This window comes from Canis aureus, chromosome 9, assembly GCF_053574225.1.
Source record: "Canis aureus isolate CA01 chromosome 9, VMU_Caureus_v.1.0, whole genome shotgun sequence".
Taxonomy (NCBI): domain Eukaryota; kingdom Metazoa; phylum Chordata; class Mammalia; order Carnivora; family Canidae; genus Canis; species Canis aureus.
Window position 1 is genome coordinate 68,635,173 of NC_135619.1, and position 22,193 is coordinate 68,657,365.

Below are 22,193 nucleotides of genomic sequence, written 5' to 3' on the forward strand. Positions count from 1 at the left end.
TGCAAGTATTTCTTTGGTGTCTTTATAGACTTTATTTGGGCATACATGGCAGTGGCTTTTGCATTTAAATCTTTATTCACTCTGTAAACCAGAAAAAATTGTGCCTGTTGATAATATGATTTACAAAATATTTACAGCTATCTTAGGGCTATTGCCTTACTTTGTTCAACCAGTTTCTAATTGTTAGCAGTTGTTTCTGTTAAAAAAAGGAAGTTCTTTCTTACTATAGAATTGACTTTAGCTAAATCCCTGCTATCCATTTATATTTATTAGAATAAATTATAGAATAAATTATAGAATTACTGAGGCAGATAGTATGCTTACTTTTAAAAAACTTGACACATAACTCCAGTCTGTGCTTCAGGAAGCCTGCACTGCCATTTCTATTACCTGCATCCTGTTTACCCTGTTTCATTTCATAAGAGAAAATTGACATTTCATTGTTTTATTACTATATTTTATAGAAATTCAAATTTTTACATGTTTATTTTCATTTGTTTGTGTTATATGTAGTATTTTGTTTTGTGCACAACTTTAAAAGTGTTTAGAGTAGTGGAATGACATGGTTTGCCCTGTATTTTCTGATCATACTTAAGAGTAGTGTATTGATTATTGAGGAAAGGAAGAGAAACCACAAAAATAAAGGAATGTTTTAGGGACTTTTTTCTTCTTTTAATTAAAGATGTGGGAGCAGTTTTTGTCCTTGTGGGTAATTTTATTTTATAATATTTACTGGGTTTTGATTTTTTCACATAGCTAAAGGCTTGGGCTTGTAGTGTGTTCATTATTGTCTGGGCAACATTTCATAATGTGCCTGTGTGTGTCTTTAATTATTATTTGCTCCAGAAGTCCAAGTTGGAGATCATTGGAAAGTCAGAAGATACTCTGTGCCTCTAGAATTGAAGTAGGCCCATAGAAATATATGTGTGTGTGATGAGGGTGAGGCGGCCTGCGGCCAGGCTCACTAGATGATTTTGTGATATGGTCCCATCTTTCTCTTGACCCTCCTGTCTTCCAAGTTGTCTTCTTTATTAGCCACCAAACCCAGTCATGTTCTTTTATTCTTTTTTAAGTCTCTTTCCTCCCCCGTCCTCTTTGTCTCACAGGAACAACTTGATACAGAGACAAGTACAACTCAATCAGAAACTATTCACACAGCGGCTTCTCTGTTGGCCTCTCAGGTACTAAGTGCAAAAAGCAAGGAGAGTTTTATAAATGTTGTTAAGATTAGTGTGGTGTAATGAATTAAAATGAGCATATGCAGAAGAAGACTATTAAAATGATCCCCATAACAGTAATTGCTAGCTTATCAATGTGTGTATCGTAGTTTAAAGGTAGAGCACGAGATTTGATAGAACGGTTGTTTGGCACTGTCAAGATACTTAACTCATCCCCTTATATATTATTTGATATTGCAAATTATTTAAATCCTCATTAGTCGCAGTATGCAGTATTCATATAGAGGTTTTCTCTACAGATCAAAGAGTGAATTTTAAATCATGACAGAACTAAAAACCATTCTTTGTGGATCTTTTTGTGAAGTTAAAATGATTTTTTTTTCTTTTAAAAATGTGTTTGTCTCACATTTTACTTCTGATTTTCAATTATTAATTTAATGTAACCCATAATTCTTTCAAATTATTTTTTTCATTTGTCCTAGAAATTCTGTGATAGTCCCTCTTGCATACAGTAGGCACCTTGAATCTTTTCTTTTTTTTTAAATACTGATTGTGAACCTTCATTTTGTTTGTGAAACAATGGTTTTCTTTTTGAATCCTTTTAAATTGAGCATACTTCAAAGTCTAGGTCACACTCTGACACAAAATAGATATTTTAAGTAGCCATTGACCTGGTGACTCTGCAAGACCCCTCAGATCATTGTTGCTCACAGTGAGGCTGCTGAACTGAGGCAGTGATATTTTGCTGCTTTGTTTCTCAGAGTTATTTTAATGTGATAATTTTAAAATGTGTTTTTGCTAACTATTAACCCTCATAGCCTCTAAAGAGAGAAATACCATGGTGACTTTCTGAAATGTCTTTTATTTCCATAACTTTGATCTAATACAAATTTGGGATGGAGGAAGTAACTAAAACAGCACGAGGAAATGTGCTTTGCATTGATACATGGACAAAGTAGTCTATCAGTTTTCGGCTCCTGTATGTGACTACATGTCTTTTGGCCTGCCACATTACTCCAGGGAACTGTTTTCATAGTTTTGTCTTAAGTTTGTTCATTCCCATGGTGATGAGTACTCATGGGTATTTGCCTTTTTGTATTTTTATGGTGAGGTAGAACTTAATTTCTGATGGAGAGATTTGTAGAGCCATTGAGAGAAAAATCACCCAGTTAATAAAAAGAGTGATGATATGGAATAAAAAAATATATATATACATCCCTATATTTGGTGTTAAAAGGAGTATATTTCTTTCTGGGGAGATGATTACAATGTGGCTGTGTGTAACAAAGAATCCTTATTGTTTTGAGATAACTTGAGATACAGACAAAATGGTAGCATCTCTGGGATTTGCTTCAGAGTAAGCGTGGGAGTGAAGGTGGGGGGACGGTGGATGGCTCTGGTTGGGCTGCTGGTGAAGCTCGGTAATGGCTACAAGGGATTCACCATAGAATGCGCTCTACTTATGTGGATGCTTGGAATTTCCCATAATAAAACATTTAAAAATTTATCTCTGTTTTTGAATGTTAAAGAAGGCATACAATTTAATCTTTTTTAACATGGGGTTTTCCTAAAATTTAGAATAACTAAATTAGTACTGAGTTGTATAGGTTTAATTTTATAATTTATAAGGTGGGAAAATAATGTCCTGGTAACTGCTGCTTCTGTGTGTGAGATGAACTTTAAGTGTTCTCCCACATGGGGGTGCTCCAGCACCAATTAATATTACAGCTGTGAGTGTTACTACAAGTAAATACAGTTTAACATGACTTTAGTAATTATATGACAGGTCATTCTTAGAGGAGTGTGTCTGTAAAAGCTGCATTTTAAAATTACTTAGGAATTATCTGTATATTGCTAAAATACTCCTATTATTTGACAATTACAAGTGTAGAACAAATAATTTTATAGTAATAGTTATATTTATTTGCACTTCATTCTTGTTTCTCTTTAAAGTTTTAATACTCCTATGGTAAGGTCCCATCCATGTCTTAGAAACTAAAGCAGTGGAAAGTAAATCTTATTTTTAAGTTACAGTGCTTTGAACAATGTTGTGTTCTTTGCTTTCGTTCTCAGAAAACATCCAGTACAGACCTTTCTGATATCCCTGCTCTCCCTGCAAATCCTATTCCTGTTATCAAGAATTCAATAAAACTGAGATTGAATCGGTAAAAACAACCTCAGGGGTCCATAAACAATATCTGCCAACTCAACCTGTTGTCTTCAAATGCTAAAAAAGGAGCATGGAGGGTACAAGACTAGAAATGACTGAATATGGATTTAGGTTTTTTTTGTGACCTCCCTTACTGGGCTAATCAGCACTTGATCGGAAGTCCAGGTTAGTATGTGAAGCCAGGAGTACTATTATTATTGTGTTAGCAACAGTTGCATTAACTATTTCAAAAAATTACTGCCTTTAAAAAAAAAACACCTCAAGTTATATTTGTATCCATAATTGACATCTGGATTGGGTTTATGTTTGATGCATTGTTTGGAAAATTTGCAATACAAACTGGCATAAGAATTCCTTGTTCGATGATGCACTTTTATGTATTTTTTTATTAGAAAAGTATAACTAATTTTAGATTTTCAGCTTGATGGATTTTCATTTTTTCCTGAAAGATTTCCTTTACCATTAGTCTTCAAATTGGATACCATTGTGCAGTGGTGTACTGTTCTTCAGAGAAAGGATAAGAGGACATCTAGTTCAGTCCCTGTGTGGGAGCTGCAACCCTTAAAAAATGAAATGTCAACTCTAGGGTATATATTTGACATTGAAAGGATAATTAGGAAATAGTTGGTTTTGATGGGGTCATGATTAAGAAATGATATATTGGTTTTATTTATAGAATTGTTTAGAGTGCATACAAATCAGCGATCAGCCAGCAAATATTTTTCTTTGAGCTTATTAAAGCTCTATATTCTTTGGCCTTCAATCTGTTGTCTTTGAAACAAAGCTTTTTGCCCCCCTTACCCCTTTTCTTTTTCCCTTTTTGCTTGTATGCATAAGATAGAACTTAATTTCATAAGAAACAAAATGCCAGTATTTTCTTAAGCCATGATGTGAAACCAATGATCCTGTGGCCACATGGCAGAGAACACTAAATTTCAGTCCCATGGCTGAAACTTTAGGGTGACTAAAAGAAATGTGTGTGGAACATGATGCCCTATCTGGGACGGCCATTTGATCTCTGGACATGCGGAATTTTGTACACTCCACAGAACTCTCTGTAGTAAAGTTGATTTTCAATTTTAAACATGTGGGCAAAAAGGCATTTTCTCCAAGAATTTTAAATGGATTTTTATTTTTAAAATGGTTGACCAAAATTTGTCAGTAAATTTTACATGTAGAAACATTTTAAAAATCACTTCTAGCAAGCACTTGGCATCTAGTCAGCTCTCTACTCCTTTTTCATTTTGTTTTATCCGATCAGTAGATTAGGAACTCCTTTCTGCAAAGAAAAGAAGTCCTCATAATTAAGCAGCAGAGCATCCATCTTCACGAAGTATGAGGGGTGCCAGATGTTGATAAACTTATTCTTTCCTAATCTGGACAAAGCAGACCTAACAGATTTTCTGATGAGCATGTTTATGAATCTTCCATTGTGTTCCATTCTATCACATGTGCATTTTTCATGTCAAACTGCAGTTACTTAAAACTCTTCCCCTGTCCTTCTAAATTAATTTTCCAAAGTTGGAGTGTAGTCTTTCCCCTTAGGCTATGCATTAATTGAGGCTTTCTTTTCACCGTACCTTATGATGTCTAGTAGACAGTGTTTCTGCTTCCCACATCTTCGCTCCGCACACTCACCTTGCCCTTCCTCCCACCACCTAAGACAAACAGATGGTCATGCTAACAGGTGAAGTGTACAAGGTGTCTGTGTGTTTTGTGTAGCTTCAGAGTTAGATTGAAATTGCCAGGCACAGATTTAGTCTTGTCATTTTGTTTACACATTGGGGAAAAAAATTCAGTTTATTAAACGTTTCATGTAACTGCACCCAAGTTTTGCCAAGCTGGAAACTTGGACCTTTTCTGTGTAGTGACTTTTTAATTCTAGTTTTCATAACCTGGAGATCAGACTGTTGCTTTCGCATGATGTATGTAGTGTCTCATGACTGGAGTTTGCTTTGTTTTATAGTATCTGTACTCCTTGTATTTTTCAAGAGCTATTTTGTAAACAGATGATGTATTTCTCCATTGAAAACACAATAAAAAAAAAAACAGCACAATACACATTTGGCTGGTTTCTTTTGACTTACCTTATTTCTCTTGTTTTTTTCAGTGATCACTTGGTTCTACTTTATGAGTTTATAGTATGGCCGTAAATGAAGGTTTGCAAAAAGAATTTACTTACATTTAGAAAAGACTTGCTTCCGGATAATTTAGGCTGTTAGTGGCAGCCTCGTATTAATCGATAACTTCTGTGATCCCTATTTTTCATGTAAAAGATCATTTAGGAGGAAAACGTAAATGTAGTTAATAACTCACTCTCAGCTGTCCCATTGTCTACAGTACTTATTTTGTGTACAGTAGACTATGCCTTTTCTATATTGTTTTGTGCATGTACTGCTGATTATGATTCCCTTTTCAAAGTTTTCAGTGCAGTTGGTGCTTTATTTCTTTGTCAGCAGGTGGCACTGTTGTTTTTCAGTGAATTTAGGATTATAGACCACAAACTGTCCAGGATCTTCTGTTTCTCATTTTACTAAACCCAGACCAGATATTGCTTTTCTTAAACCCCCAAGTGCTCAACATTGCATGTTTAAGTCATGGGTTAGGAGGGAACTGCTTTGTATGTTTGTCATGGCCAACTCCTGAGTATGGCTATCTTAAGTGCTTTGAGTGGAGGTAGACCTTCTAACGTTAAAAGTCACTGGGCTTAACTGCATGCACAACATGCAGTTGTGCATATTTCCTTCCTGAAATGCCAAATTCTGATACCTTTTTTATATATAAAGCAATATATGACTGCAACACTTAATGACTTTTTAACAAGCTTTTGGGACTATTCAGTAAAAGGGAAAATACCGTACAGATTACCCATGACTCCATTGTTCACACCTACAGAGTTGAACTTGCCGGACACTACAAAGTTGAACTTGCTGGACTTCCTCTACCTCGATAGACACCTAAACACGGTACTGAATAGCTGACTTTCAGACTTTGATCACCTACATGGTCTTTTGGCTTTTCATGCATCTTGCTGAATTAGTAAAACATTTGAAAGTTGTGTGTTTTATGGCTCTAGGTATATTCTGGAATGAAGTTTGTATTTTTCTAATTAACACCTATTTTTTTTCTCCATACAGAAAAATGTTTTAGAGCTCTGCGAGGTATTAATTCTGGCTGCACTCAAGGTGGCAATAAGTGATCAGCAGCTCCAAGTAGTAATTGATGCATGAAAGGGTAAATCATTAACTTATGCAAGCTTGTAGACCAAGCCCTGGGAATGCTGTTTGTGCACTTAAATGCATTTTAAGCAAAGAGAAACTGTTTATCTAAAAAGGCATTGAATAATCCTTTGGATATACTTTTGCCTATTTTACTTCTAATAAAAGAACAGCACAAGGAAAATTAGTTGCTTTTAGCTTCAATTGTATATTTTTGTTTTGTTTTTTAATTCTCCACTTTATTCCTTTACGGTTAGTTTTTCTTCGAACCGGAATCACAAATGGATGCTGTCTTAACTGAGACCTGAACTTGGTACATGAAACATTAAATGTGTTCTGTAATAAACATGACTTTCAGTCACATAGCAACAAGTGGTCAGTTTAATTCTGTTTTTCATATTTGTGTAATCAATTTATTCATCCTTTCTCTGTATTTACCAGTATAAACATTCTTGTGACATCTTTTGTAGGTTTATTGGCACCAGGAAAGATGGCATCAGTATTTCTGCGCCGTATATTTTAGAAGTGGTTGCATATACTTTATCGTAGAAGTGATTTCATATACTTGGGAAGTCCTTTCAACTTCTGCTTCTCTTCCTGAGACATACTTTTGTTTCCATGTTCTGCAGACGTCATTGCAGCCGATTGTACATGTATTTTGTTGAATGGGATGGAATTTTAGGTGCACTTTTTTTCTTTCTTCATCTTCCAATTCACAGGCCTGTCCTCAAAAGGGTAAAATTAAGGCTGTGCTCAAGTTCACATAGCAGAAAGCTCACATTTGTGCAAAAGGTGGTGATTGTAGTTATTGTGCTTTTTTCCTGCAGTTACCCTTTTTAAAAATGCTTCACATTTTCAGATAGCTTTAAAAATCATACCTCCAAAGGGTGAGTGTTGTTTAGAGTTTATAGTTTAAGCACTAACTGTTTAAAATGTTAATTTTGAAGATTACTATACTATACTTTAAATAAGACTTTATTGCACTTACTTTCCTTCCATTTGGGGTGCTTTCTTTTTCTTTCTTTTTTAAAGATTTTACTTATTTGAGAGCAAGCATGAGCAGGCAGAGAGGCAGGAGGAGAGAGAAAGGGAGAAGCAGGACTACCCTGAGCAGGGAGCCAAACTCGGGGCTCCATCCCAGAACCCTGGGATTGTGACCTGATTTGAAGGCAGATGCTTAAGCAATAGAACCTCCCAGGTGCCCTTGTTTGGGGTATCTTTAAATTGCACTAGTAAGATGGGAAATGGATCTTCTTTCAAAATGAAAAATAGAAGTCTGTTGTGTGCTTTCATCAAAGTTTTATGTTTTTTGCTATGTTTCTAAGGTACAGCCTAATCCCTTAATCAAAAATAGTTTCCGCCTTGCCACCTAGCTTAGGGTCTTTGTTTAATATGTGTTATTTGTTTTTTCGTGCTAAGAATGGATTTATTTATTTTTTTAAATTTTTATTTATTTACGATAGTCACAGAGAGAGAGAGAGAGAGAGAGGGGCAGAGACAGGCAGAGGGAGAAGCAGGCTCCATGCACCAGGAGCCCGATGTGGGGTTCGATCCCGGGTCTCCAGGATCGCGCCCTGGGCCAAAGGCAGGTGCTAAACCGCTGTGCCACCCAGGGATCCCTAAGAATGGATTTATACCACACCCTCCACACTCCTTTTTTCTTAAGTGCCAGAATTGACCAGAGAAATTGACCAGATGCTCTGGACCATGGACCATGCTCCAGAGCATGTGGGTTTTGTTTTACATTGTGGAATAAATGGTGAGTCTAGGAGCCCCAGAGCTGATTGACCCTGGGCTTGAACTTGCCACTGACATTTGGTCTTGGCAGCAGAGTTGCTTTTTCCCACCTGAGCACAGACCTCAGAGCCATAAGATCAGAGACCTGAGACAGACTACTGCAAAAATACAGTATTTGGAACAGTATAAATTCAGTTACATGGTATCCTAGTTTTCAGCACATTTTATAAAAATGGCTTTGCCTGTAGTTGCCGAATACTTTTCAAACTGTTGCATCAGTAGATTGAAATACAGATTAAACGGAAAACCATTAAGTTTAAGGTTTAGGTCTCAGGCTCTAAGTATAATGTAATTAACAGAGTGAAAACGATGAAGTATCACCTAGTGTGAGTCTTCGGTATCTCAATATTTGGAAGTATCCAGACCATATATCTGTTTTCACCTAACTTAGGTGTTTTAAATTTTGTATTAGTCATGTGATTATGACCTGATTTTTAAAAACACACCCAAACTAAGTCTCTTAAAAATACTTTGTAAGCCTTTTAGAAGCATTTCATTTAATTAATTTGTAAGATGCTATTTTCTGATTCAACAGATTTCAATCTGAAAATATGTATTTTGAATAATTCAAGAATTTTAGTTTTATGGGTTTCTTACAGCTCCTTGCAGACAGTTCTCAGAGTCTTGTGTGTTTTCTAATAATGACACGTAGTCCTAAAATCGTCAAAAAATTTTTTTAGTATAATACAATTTTTGTTTTAAGAAGACTTATGGAAATGCAAAATAGCAGTTATTTCTGGGGAGTAAAATGATCTCGTGCCACTGCTGTTCCCCTCTGAATCCCACATATATACACACATATGTGGATATTTGGGTTCTTTTCAAATTTTAGGCATAAGAAAGTAGGTATATGTATTTTACTGTAATAATGCAAAATGTCCCAACTTTGTGCTTGTTCCTTGTGGATGCTGTCTCTGTCTTGGCACAACACCCTCCTTACAAACTTTCACACTGTGTGGTGCCTGGTGCTATGTGATTTCCAGAAATCTGGCATGAGAATTGGTCCTTGTTTGCGTTTTCTGACTGCAGTGGAGCTGTTAATAAAGAGATTGATGATAAAGTTGTTGAAAAGAGACAGTTGGGCAGAACTGCTCCCCATGAGTGACAGAGGGCATGATCTGCCTTCACAGCCAAGAAAGCCGCCCCCAGCAGAGAACCTACCGTGCCTGGACACTGTGCCAAGACTATTAGAAGGAGCTTTACTGCACTATTAAGCTACTATGTCTCTTTAATTTAGACTTGCTTCCCATTCCCATTTTTATCCTCAAGTTCATGAAATGAATGCTCAGGACATATTTGCAAATAGGACACACACACTTTCCCACTGTACAATAATTATTTTTGCAGATTCTTAAAGGCACGCATAATTCATCCTAATCTGGTTTAGTAAGATTAAGTTTTACTTAGAAAATATGACTACAATTTTTATAGAAAGCCTATTCCTTCTGGACAGCAGCCTCTTCAAAATCCTGAGTTAGGTTTAACATTCTCCAGAAGCAGCATTGGCTGCAGTAAGTACTGGTTTATGTTGTTATTTATCTTAGTCATAATGATTGTAATTGTGTGTATTTTTCACCTATCACTGCTAGAAGCTTAGGCTGCTCCCATTCAGGTAAGCTTTCTCTTTGTGGTTTCCCTGATGGTCCACTAGAATTTTTGACACACTAAGACTGACTTTAGAGATTTTGCCTAAAAATTTTCAACCATCCTAGGTTATATGAGAATTATGTTATTGGTCAGATGTCTTTTGAAGAGACTACTATATCAGTGTGGCCTTTGTCGTGTAAAGTGAGCCACATGTGGACACAAGTTTCTTGACAATGAAAATTCTTGTGTAATTTTGGAAGTATGTGTTTTTTGCCATCTGCCACGACTGTTAGGTGGATGGATATAAATAAATACACCTTTCATGAGGTATTTTTTTAACTTGAAAAATATGTTCATAAGATCTCAAGGTTAGAAGGAACCTAATGAAATAACTAGTTCATTGCTATCCATGACCACCTCAATGATTTCCACTGTAGGGGAGTCCAAATTTCATCATTTCCATTGCTGGGCCCTATTTAAAACTGAAGATTGGACTCAAGGTGGTTTCCTTGATTGTTCCCGGTAGTCTTAATGGAAGTTCTGACCAGTCTCTACTTTAACAGGAGACCTTTAAAGCAGATGGCTGAATTTTCACTGATAGTTTTGTTCGTTTATCCCAAGTCAAATCTTACACTGACAGGTGTTTTATGGTCAGTGCGTTAAGACTGTGAAGCCAGACCAGACCAGAAGATCTTAGCATGTCACTCATTCCTTAAACTTTGAGGAGTGGTGATCTAACCCTTAACCTGCATTCTCCAGGAACTGGACAACTGGAGGGGAATTAGCTCAAACTCATAATCAGGACAAGTCCTCCAAGTGAAGTAATTTCTTCTGGGAGTAATGGGGCAACATGTCCTTAGAGTTACGCCAGCTCCTTTTTAGTAGGCATTTTTGAGGTTAATGTTAAGCATGGGCTGTTGCTAAGCCAGGAATCCACTGATACAGAGCATGGATATAAACCAGTAGTTGGCAATAGATCAGTTAGCTTAAGTAATTTGTCAAAGGTCATGTGAATTTCTCTCCTGTATGTCTGACCCTAAAGTGAGTTTTGTTCCCCCCCCCCCCCCCATCATTCTACATTGTTCTCAACTTACCTTTGATTTAGGAGGAGGAAATAAAAAGAGAACATTTGCAGGACCATGGTGTAGTGAGCCTTCCTGGTGTCCTTGAATTGTGTAGCACGTTTCACAGACTGTTTTCTGAGGTCAGGTTGATTGTTAGCCTCTGGACCTCCCAAGAAGTTTTTTTGGACACTCTCCCCAGGTTGGTTTCCCAAGGTTGGTGCTGTCACAGAACTGTAAACTGATCCCCACAAAATAGACTTGGATGCTGTGGTGGGTGGAAGAAAGGTGAGCTGTGAGGACTCCTGGTACTTTCCATTAGCTCCCTCTGGCCCTTCTGGTACTTCTAGTGAAGAGTTTTAGATTTGGCTATTGTTAAACAGGTTGTAGAAAAGCATGAAAATTCTCCCGTTTCCAGAAGGGTTTGAAATGGCTAAGAATTAAATTTTAAAAAATTGTTTTAAAGTATAATTGACACAATGTTGCATTAGTTTCAGATATACAACATAAGTGATTCAACATCCAAGTTACTCTGTGCTCACCACAAGTGTAACTTGCCTTTGCTGTACCTTCATTCCCATGACTTACTTGTTTCATAACAGGAACCCTACATCTTCCATTCCCTTTCACCCATTTTGCCCATTCTCCCTCCCTTTGGTGATTATCTGTTCACTCTGTATTTATATGTCTGGTTCTGCGTTTTGTCTACTCTTGTGTTTTTTAGATTCCATACACGAATGAAATCCTACAGTGTTTGTCTTTTCCCTGACTTACTTCATAGCGTAATACCTTCTAGGTCCATCCACATGGTCACAAATGTCAAGCTCTCATTCTTTTACATAGCTGTGTAATATTCCAGTGTCTATATGTATACACATTTTAAGAATGAAATTTTGAAAAAGGGTAATGCATTTCAGATAAATGGAAAATAAATTATTGTATTGTAAAATGAAGCCAGGAACCTAGAGATAATAATAATACTGTTCTCCCCTTGTTCAAGTATTTTCAAATTGTGTCCACACTTGTGTAGTTGCTGGCTCCATGGAACTAACATTCCAGGGAAAGTTAATGTTTTTTTTGTTGTTGTTAATCTTTTTATTAGTAATGGCTAGTTGCCTAACCACAGATATTATGAAAACTGTATTCAGAATTATTAGGGAATTCTCACTTGTAATTTTTGGTCACTAGTCAAGATTGTAACATCCAAAGCAATGGAGTTCCATGAATGAAGGACTAGAAGCAGAAGCATTTGAGGGGCTCTGAGTTGCGTGGTGTTTTACTTGAAACATGCCATATTGGTTGCCATGAGAAAATGGGAAGGAGAATCCCATCGGTGTGTTTGAGGCATGAACACAAGTCAACTGGAAGGTTGGGGCCCCATGGAGAAAAAGATGAGGTCGAGGCTTTTTGTTCAGTGAAAAGCTTGAGCTGCCACTCCAGAGAGGACATAGTATTGTGATCTGGTGCCTAGTCCGTCCCTAGTGTGAGAATTCCTTAGGATACTAGATCTATGTCAGGCTTGGCATGTGCTAAAAAACGGTACTGAGCAAAATTGTCCATTAAGCCATCCATCTTTGCCATTTTATCACTTGAGCTAATTCCAAACATTTAACCAACACCTTTTCTGTGTGGTAGTGAAAAGAGTGTTTTCATAGATATTCATTCAGACCTTGGCTTTCAGCACTTCAGCCTTCAGCCTGGAAAGCCCGTCAGCCTTCAGGTTTTTACTCACAATTTTAGCTCTTGGCTGGGTTAGCCGAAAGGGTCTATGGCAATTTGAGCTTTGGTCCAAGCTAGGATTTAGGAAATCCAACATTGGAAAGATGTTAAGTGTCCAAGATTCCATTAAAGTTTCTATCAGATCACCTTGGTGAATTTTGTTTGTAAATATTTCAGCCAAGTACTGTCACCAATTTCTTGAAATTTTTATCTATGTAGTTGGTGTAAGTAGCCTAAAACCGGCCTCACTGAAGGTTCCTAGGTTATAGTGGGAGGGGAAAAAGCCCCCAAACTCTGGTAGATAATTTTTTTCTGATTAATAGGTTGAATATTGCCTAACTTTGGCTTTTTAGGTCAGTTGAATACTTCACTTTGCATCCAGTCTTGAGCTTTATGCTTCTGAAGCCACCAGCAGTGTGTGATGCTTTATTAGCACTAAGAAGTGAAGCTGGTCCAGTGATTAGAGGAAAAAGCCCAGGTCTCAGGAAGGACGGATCTTTTCTGTCGACCAGGGCCTGGTGATCATAGGCAAATTGTTTAACACTGAGTCTCTTAAAAGATTTTATTTACTTATTTGACAGCACAAGCAGGGGACACAGCAGGCAGAGGGAGAGGGAGAAGCAGACTTACCCCGAGCTGGGAGCCCAATGGCAGAACTCGATCTCAGGACCCTGGGATCATGACCTGAGCCGAAGGCAGATGCTTAACTGACTGAGCCACCCAGGCACCTCTAACTAACATTGAGGTTCTGAGTAAAATTTAACTAGTTATTTAATTTTAAAATCACTCATTCAGCTTTTATTTGTAAAATTTTATTGTGCACATATATTTATGAGTCTCCACAAATTTATATTAAAATACATACTCAGAGTATCACTACTCCAGTCTGCCTTTTCTTTTTCCTGTTCCCAATCAGGAACCACTCCTATTTTTTCTTCAGTTTTATAGATCATTTTTATTTATTTATTTTTCATTTTTATTTTATTTACTTTCTAATATATATATTTTAAATCCAGTATAGTCAACATACAGTTAACTATGTTAGTTTTAGGTGTACAATACAGCGATTCAGCAATTCCATATATTACTCTGTGCTCATGATTCATGTACTCTCAGTCCCCTTGTTCTATTTTACCCATCCCCCTCTGGTAACTATCTATTTGTTGTCTACAGTAAGAATCTGGTTTTTTTTTTTTTTTTTTTTGGTTTGTCACTTTTCCTTTGTTCATTTGTTTCTTAAATACCACATGAGTGAGATCATATGGTATTTGTCTTTCTCTTACTGACTTATACTTAGCATTATGCTCTCTAGGTCCAGCCATGTTGTCACAAATAGCAAGATTTCATTCTTTGTCTTGGCGGAGTAATATTCCATTGTAGATATACACCATATATATCTTTATCCATTTATCTATCATAGACACTTGGGCTGCTTTCATAATTTAGCTATTGCAAGTAATGCTGCAATAAACATAGGAGTGCATGTATCCTTCCAAATTAGTGTTTTTGTATTCTTTGGGTAAATAAATATCCAGTAGTGGAATTACTGGATTATATGGTAATTCTATTTTTAATTTTTTGAGGAAACTCCATACTGTTTTTCACAGTGGCTGCACCGGCTTGCATTCCCACCAACAGTGCACAAGGGTTCCTTTTTCTCCATGTCCTCACCAACACTTGTTATTTCTTGTGTGTTGATTTTAGCCATTCTGACAGGTGTGAGGTGGGATCTCATTGTGGTTTTGATTTGCATTTCCCTGATGATTAGTGGTGGTGAGGATCAACAGATGTGTCTGTTGACCATCTGGATGTCTGATTTGGAAAAATGTCTTGGATTCTTTGTTTGTTTTTTTTTTGGTGTTGAGTTTTATCGATTCTTTATGTATTTTGGTACTAACTCTTTTATCAGGTCATTTGCAAATACCTTCTCCCATTTGATAGGTTGTCTTTTAGTTTTGTTGATTGTTTTCTTTGCTGTGTAGAAGCTTTTTATTTTGATGTAGTCCTCACAATTTATTTTTGCCTTGCCTCAGGAAACATCTAGAAAAATGTTGCTATGGCCAATGTCAGAGAAATCGCTGTGCTCTCTTTTAGGATTTTTATGATTTCAGGCCTCACACTTCGATCCGTAATCCATTTTGAGTTTATTTTTGTGTATGGTGTAAGAAAGTGGTCCAGTTTCATTTTTTCGCATGTCACTGTCCAGTTTTACCAGCACCACTTATTGAAGAGACATTTTCCCATTGCACATTCTTTCCTCCTTTGTTGAAGATTAGTTGACCATATAATCATGGGTTTATTTCTGGTCTCTCTGTTCTGTTCCTTTGATCTGTGTGTCTTTTTTTTTTTTGTGCCAGGGTCAGACAGTTTGGATTACGACAGCTTTGTAGTATATCTTGAAGTCTGGGATTGTGATACCTCCAATTTTGTTCTTCTTTTTTTTTTTTTCAAAATTGCTAAAAAAAAAAAAAAATTGCTTTGACTGTTCGGGGTCTTTTGTGGTTACATATACATTCTAGGATTATCTTTGTTTTTTATTGGAATTTTATGTGGATTAGCAACTAAGTAGAGTGTAAAGAGAATCAGATTTTTCTTTTTTTAAGTGGTAGGTTAAAATTAATTTGAATTTGTTAGAAGGCAGACACATAGGCCAGTTGCAGACTTCGAAGGAGTATCTGCAAACCACCCCTCCTTCCCAAAGCTGTCTTCCAGATACGAAATTTGGGCAGGGCCAAAGTAAGGGGGAAAAAAATCTGGAGTCAGGCAAAGCCCTTTTTATTTTTCAAATTGCTGTGACCTCTTCATCAGAAAACTCTCTGCCTTAGTGCCAAGACCAATGCAGTGCACAGCTGCTTTGGGGATGGTGAGTGGGCCTGTCTGCTTCTTTTTTTTTTTTTTTTTTTTTTTCGGCCTGTCTGCTTCTACTGAGGGCTCCAGCACTGAATTTGGGGAGCAGGGTAAACTTCCTGACAGTAGCTGGTGTCGTGCCATACGTCTAATTGCTACAGCAAACCATGAGGCTGGTGCTGACTCAGTAAATGTCCCCATTCCACAGATGAGAAAACCAGGAATGGTTTGTGACACACCTCACCCCTGGTCACACAGTAGATTGGAATTTGAACCTGCCTTACTCCAAAACTTAATCCTGAAATATCACCTTGTGTTTTCCCGCTCTACAATGTTGCTTTTTAGTATTTCTTTTTGGAATTCGGCACTGGAAAGGCCAGGGATATTCACTCTTTTTTGGTGTAGGCTTCTAATTTCAGAACAGCTAAATCCTTTCTGCTGTTTGGATGCCCTCAAAGCTGGCCTACCACAGGTGAGGAGGCGGAGACACCTGCCAGGACCTGGTGTGTTTATTAGTACTGGGAAAGCTCTGGCTACTTCAGGTGAGTGGACCTATTCACACCCAATTCACTTACCGATTGGTTTCCCTAAAATTTGGGGGGTGTCACCTGGGTGGCTCAGTCAGTTAAGTGTCTGCCTTCAGCTCAGGTCATGATCCTGGAGTTCCTCATAGGGCTCCCTGCTCAGTGAGGAGTCGGCTTCTCCTTCTGCCCCTTATCCCACTTGTGCTCACTGTCTCTAAAATAAATAAAATTTTTGAAAAAAATTTGGAGTTTTAAATTATGTTTTTCATACAGCTAGCATGCTTGCTTTCATATATTTTTCTTAAACCAATTAAGATGAGTACCTAGAACAAAAGATTAAAAAATTTAAATTCATCAGTAGAGCAAATAGAAATACTAACACCAATACTTTATAGGTTGTTCAGGAAGTGCTATAACTACCTTATTTGAAGGTATTAAAAAAAAAAATCTTATGGAAAACACAGGATTAAGGAAGCAGCACCCTTAGAGGAATTAAATAAAAACAGTAATTTTTTTTTTTAAGGAAAAAAGTAAAAATGGAAATCAGTATCTAAAAATGAATTGTTTGTGCCCAGGACTTTGTTATGTTGTATATAAAATGCCACGACTATGGTAAACCTTGTTCACAGAATGGATTGTGAGTGAACATGTCATGTAGCAAATTCATTACTAGGTGAATTGGATTTTAGGCAAATTTGATGCTATCAAAAAATTTTTTTTCTGATCATAACAGGAATATCTATTTATTGTAATACTTGTAAAAGTATAAAGAAGACAGTAAAAATCATCCAAAATCCTACCTCTCCAAGTTAGTTTTAAAAATCTCTTATGAGGGCCACACACAGCCCCTCCCCCACCCTGTGGCTCAGTGATTGAACGTCTGCCTTTAGCTCAGGTTGTGATCCCAGGGTCCTGGAATCGAATCCCGCATCAGGCTCCCTGCAAGGGAAATCTTAAAAAATAAATAGATAAAAATCTCCTGTATTTTCTTTCTTCTAGAGACTTTTTTTTTTAAAAAAACATAGTTGAGCTCATACTAGGTAAGCAGTTTAATGTCATAAGCATCTTCCCTACACATTGTCATGGCTGTTGAACAAACTGAGTGAGGAACCCAGGGATATCTCCCGAATGCATCCGGAGGAGCCACCCTTTGTGGTGTGGCCTGAAGGAGAAACGTGGTGGTGTCCGGACCCAGGAGGGCAGCAGGGAGGAGGCCGGGCCCTGCAGTGGTCGGGAACCTTGGAATTCTTTGGGGGAGAACTGGATTATGGCCAAGCCCCCTGGCGACTGGCGTCCTGCTGAGATGAATACCCCTATCAGATGGTTGGAAAAAGCAAATAAGTTCAGAAAGCCTTAACTTAGCCAGCTCTTCCCTCAGTCCCTCCCTGCTTCGTCTTTGCCACGTAGTGAGGTCATTCCAGCGGCCGCCGCCCTTCTGCTTCCTGGGAGGATTCCTTCTTTGGGCGAACAAGGGTCACCGGACCCCGTGACCCTGCGCTGGGTGCTGCTACGGGAGGGACTCAGGCCAGGAGGGACTCTGCTGAGACTCCGTGTCCACAGTACTAGGTGCTCGGGGGCCTTGGGTGACATCCCACTTAGCTGCTATGACAACTGTGAGTTAAGGAGCCATTAAAGCAGGAAGCAATAGGTCGAACCCGTCTGGTTGCAGAGCCCGGCCTATTCGGTGTCAGCCACCGTTCGTTGGTTCAGCGGTCCTCTAGAGGCCCTGAGTGTCCGTTGCAAAACAAAACGGGCAGGCGCCCTGGTCCTTGGGACAGCGTACTGCTCACGGGGTGAGGATGGCAGACGACAGCTGAAGTGCACATCACTCCAAGGCTCCGAAGGACCCCAGTGCTTCCGAAGGGACAGGCGCATCCCGAGAATGGCAGCCTCGGGCAGGTGCGGAGGGAGAGGGCAGCGTGCTCCCCGGGCAGCCAGGGGCTGTGACTTCAGAGGAAGGGGAAGGAGCCAGAGTCTGGGGAGCTCTGTGAGTGGGGGCTGGGGCAGAGAGCGGCCAGTGCCCCGGGGTGTCACAGCGTGACAGCGAGGCCCAGAGGTGCCGGGGGATCGCAGCTTCCCGGGGGAGAGGAGGTGCGTCGACGGGAAGCCCGTGGGGCTGGTGAAGCAGGAGGCGCCCTCTGCGAGGAGGGGCCGGCTCGGTCGGGAAGGCTCGGAGGGCCGGGAAAGCGATCTGCGCCAGCACGCATGGTGCCCAGTTACCCGGCAGCGGTCTGCAGCTCTCCCACAGGGGTTTTGAGGGTCAGGAAACATTTCAGCGTGACCAAGATGTGGCCCCAACTCAGCAAGGCTGTGACCTAAGAGGGGGAGGAAAAGCACAAAAGAACGAACCGGTGGCCCGGTGCAGCCGTCTCGGGCTTGTGCTTCGGGCCAGTGGGTGGCCGAGAGCACCAGCCGTGCAGGGACACTCGGGCCCCTGGGGCTGCCATGTCCTCCCCCGCGCTCCTCATGTCACCCACACCCGCTTCCGAGGCCTCCAGCTTGCTTCTGGCTCAGCTGCGCTCCGGGACCAGTCAGTGGACCCTGATCTGGGCGTCCAGCGACAAGTCCCCGTGCCCTGTTCCGGGGGGTAGCATGGATCTTCCGAGGGCCAGGCTCACACCAAGTGCTGTGTGGAGCCCACCTCGTGATCCTGCAAGAGCCCCACGGCGGCAGGCGGGCAGCTCCCGGGTCCTGAAGACCTGCCCCCCCCGCGGAGCCGGAGCGTGGGGCCCAGCGCCGAGACCAACAGGCGCAGTCGGCGGCTCCAGCGCTGCCCACCCCCTGCCTGGGTGCCTCGGCTGTGACCCCCAGGACTGCAGCAGCAGCTCGCCCCGGCTTCTGGGGGCCCCAGGTCCCTAAAACGCAAGTGCATCTGGCTGCAGGGCAGGAAGGAAGAGCTCGTCACCAAAGCCGCCGGCGGCTGCGAGCAGCGTGCCCTTCCATTCCGACACGTGCGTGGGGGCCGTGATGTGACCTGGTAGGGCGCGGGCTGCGTCTCTGCGGAGTCCTCCCCCATGAGGCCTTCTAGTCCTTGACACCCATCGCCGTGGGGGCTCGGCTTTGCTAGGCTGAATATGGAGGAGTCTTTAATTAAGGCTAGAAACAGCTCTCCCTACGTTCATAGCTAAGCACGGGGACCCCCTGTTGCCCTCCCCGCCACCGGCCCCCAGCCTGCTTGCGGCCCGGGCTCCGCTGCTCCCTGACCTCCAGAGTCCGATCCCTGCCCACCCCACAGTCACGGAGGCCAAGCCTGGGTTCCTCTGTGCCCGAGTCTGGGGGGGGGGGCCGCGAGGGCCTCCACACTCGCCGCTAGTGGGAGACGCTGCAAAGGGCACCCCAGTCCCGAGGCATTTGGCAACTTGCAACCTGAATGGAAGACACTGGGAAAACAGCCTAACAGGCATTTGGGGCCATGCCTGTCCTCTTGCCGCAGACTTCTCGGCAGGGGAGGAGCTGCAGGGGGGTGCGGTGGGAGGCTGGGGGCGGGTGGACGGAAAGGGGAGACATGAGCACTAAGCTCTGGGCACCTCTGCCACGAAAAAGTATTGAGAGCACAGCCTGGGGACAAGACCCTGCTCCTCCTGGGCCTTGCGTCCCCAGGTAGGCGCCTCCTCCCAAATCCGAGCCACCGGGCCTGGGGCGTGTGAGTGGCTCCGAAGGGGGCTTCCCACAGCAGCCGGGCCTGGGATATCCCGCGAGGCCCCCCCGCCGCCCCAGGCTCTCCGGGGGCTGCTTCTCCCCTGCTCCTACTTAGGGCGCCGCATCTCCTCCCGGGGACCTGGAGCAGCACCTGCTCGGGAGTGGGGATGTGAGGCAAACACAGGGAGGCACTGACCACGGCTGGCTGCTTGCCCCCAAGCACACCCCGAGTCCCAGGGGCCTGGCGAGAGTTCCAGGTGTGTCAGAGGAAGGAGGCAGCACCCCGTCTCACCGGCCACTGCATGCTCACCCTACGCCCCGCTCTCGCCACCTGCTCAGTGTCCGTCCCTTTGGTGCCTGGCTGGCTTCCACTCACCCTGCAGACTGTGGCTGGGGGAGCATCTTCTCACGAACATCAGAAGATCATTCTGGCTGGGGTTAGACACCGTCCCCCCACCCCCCACTCCCACAGTGCCCTCCAGCGAAGTCTTTCTTAGCACCTGCTGGATTGCCTTCCTGCCCCACCTGGAAACCGAGCTCTTCAAGGCTGGGGCCTTTTCTTGATCCGGGTCTGTAGTCACAGCCCAGGAGAGCGGTAGATACCTGTCGGTGCACATTTGGGGATGAAGGACCGATCAATTCCCACCTGGGGGAGCTCCCGATGTCCTGGGGGATCCCAGCTAACATGTGCGAAGACCTCTTGATGTGCTAGATGCTGCTGAGCGCCTCACGGAATCAACAATCCTGCAAGCAGAAAATATTATAGTCCCCATTCGATCGACCCTGAAACTGAGGCACAGAGCAGTTAAATACTTGTCGGAGGTCCCACGCCTCCCAGATGAACGGAGCCCGTAGCTATGAAGGGAGCCTTCAGGGCCGGGCAGGGGGAGGGGGGCACCTTCTGTAGCTCTCAGTTCTCAAGGCAGCCCCGTGGCAGTAGTGTCGCTGCCTGGAAACTAAGCGTTTGGGGAAATTTGGTGTCTTGTTCAAGGGCACCAGCGAGGGAGCCGTCAGGCCTGAATTCAAGCCCTTTGACCAGTTCTGAGAGGAGGACCCCGAAGGCCAAGGGGCCCCTCAAGGCAGGAGTTGTTTCTGCCTGTGGTCTCTCCCACCCTTCTGGGAAGAGACTCTGTCTGACATGAGCATCCTTATGGTCATTTAGGGAATAAACCACAACAGGGAGCCCAGCTAATGGGGATGTGGTTGGTAACTAGAAGGTCCTCCTAGATCTCAGGGGTCACTGTCAAAAAAAAAAAATCCTTTCCTTGGATTAGGGCTAACTTCTGGTTACCCAAAAGCTTCCAGTTCACCGACTTCCTGGCTACGGCAGGCTTCGTAGAATAAAATGACACGAGCCAAACAGGTTTGCGAGTATGGCGAGAGCAACCACGGCCCAGGGCTGACCAGTGCGGTCGGGGAAATTTAGCTGTAATTTATGTGATGGGTGAAAAAAAACAAAAACAAAAAACAAGCCCTATCTCAGCCTGTGATTCATTTGTATAAAAAATGAACGTGCTATCACAGCCCTAATGCTCGTATCTTTAGACGCTGAGAGTGTCAGGAGAGAGCAATGCGGATTCACGTTCAGCCCCAGCGGTTCGTCCTTAGAGCGATCCCCGGTGATCGTCTCGAGTGGGGTTGGCATGGAGGGGTGCAGGGCAGACCCAGGAGGGAGGGCAGATGGCCCTCTGCAGGCAGAAGCCCGCGCCCCTGGGCCCCCGACTTGCAGATACTCTGTCCCCCGGATCAGCCCCGAATCTCTGAACAGGGTGGCGAGCGGGAGGGGCTTCTAAGCCCACGCACCAAGGCGCCCCGTCCTCCTGGGGGCACAGCTCTCGGCGGCTCCCACATGGCATTCACGGCCAACACCCGCACCGACGCGTCCGTTTGCACAGCTCACGCCGGGGCATCCTCGATGCCTTGAACTTAAGCTCGCTTCAGGTTCACCAGGTCCGCCCCTCGACGTCGTCCACACCTGAACCCCTGTACTCCTCACAGGAAGCCTGGGAAGCCGGCCTTGTTAACTGCATTTTACAGGTGAGGAAACGAGCGCAGGTGAGAGGTGTGCAGCTTGTAGGATGCGTGTCTCTAGCACCCACAGCCGCTTTGCTAATCGGTTTGCTGATCGCAGGGAGTGGGGGGCCGGTGGGGACAGCACTTTGGGTCTCTGTTGCCTTTTTAAGTGACGAGCATTTGAACCCCGGGAGCTTTGTCCTTTCTCTGCATCCAGCCCTGGGGCCCCGGGGGGAGCTTCCTGCACTTTTCTCCCAGAAATCCCAACGGGTGGGAATTGGAGAGAGGAGGCAGAGGGGGACTCAGAGTGAGGCGGAGGGAGGGTGGAGGCGGGGGTGTGCAGTGGGGCGGCTGACAGCTCTGTCCCCAGGCCCTGAGATGCTGCGGGCCCCGCAGCTCGGGCGTCCCCGTGCACCTCGCACCTGGCGGGCTCGTGGTCA

General features: G+C 42.6%; 1 protein-coding gene and 1 long non-coding RNA gene across 7 annotated transcripts in view; both read left to right on the plus strand.

The window, feature by feature from the left end:
* PAPOLA (poly(A) polymerase alpha) overlaps positions 1-5,409 on the plus strand; it is a 57,955-nt gene extending 52,546 nt beyond the window's left edge. For 4 of the 6 annotated variants that reach the window (XM_077910512.1, XM_077910509.1, XM_077910511.1 and 1 more), the window contains 2 exons: positions 1,107-1,181; positions 3,252-5,409. In XM_077910512.1, the coding sequence (XP_077766638.1) occupies positions 1,107-1,181; positions 3,252-3,347 (171 nt within the window). In that variant the 3' untranslated portion in view covers positions 3,348-5,409. The remainder of the gene's footprint in view (positions 1-1,106; positions 1,182-3,251) is intronic. The other 2 variants (XM_077910514.1, XM_077910513.1) reach the window with 1 other exon arrangement.
* On the plus strand, positions 3,373-6,938 carry LOC144321111 (uncharacterized). The gene is made up of 4 exons (XR_013386819.1): positions 3,373-3,513; positions 6,244-6,314; positions 6,486-6,582; positions 6,824-6,938. It is a non-coding gene; the product is annotated as an uncharacterized LOC144321111 (long non-coding RNA).
* Positions 6,939-22,193: the final 15,255 nt, after the last annotated feature.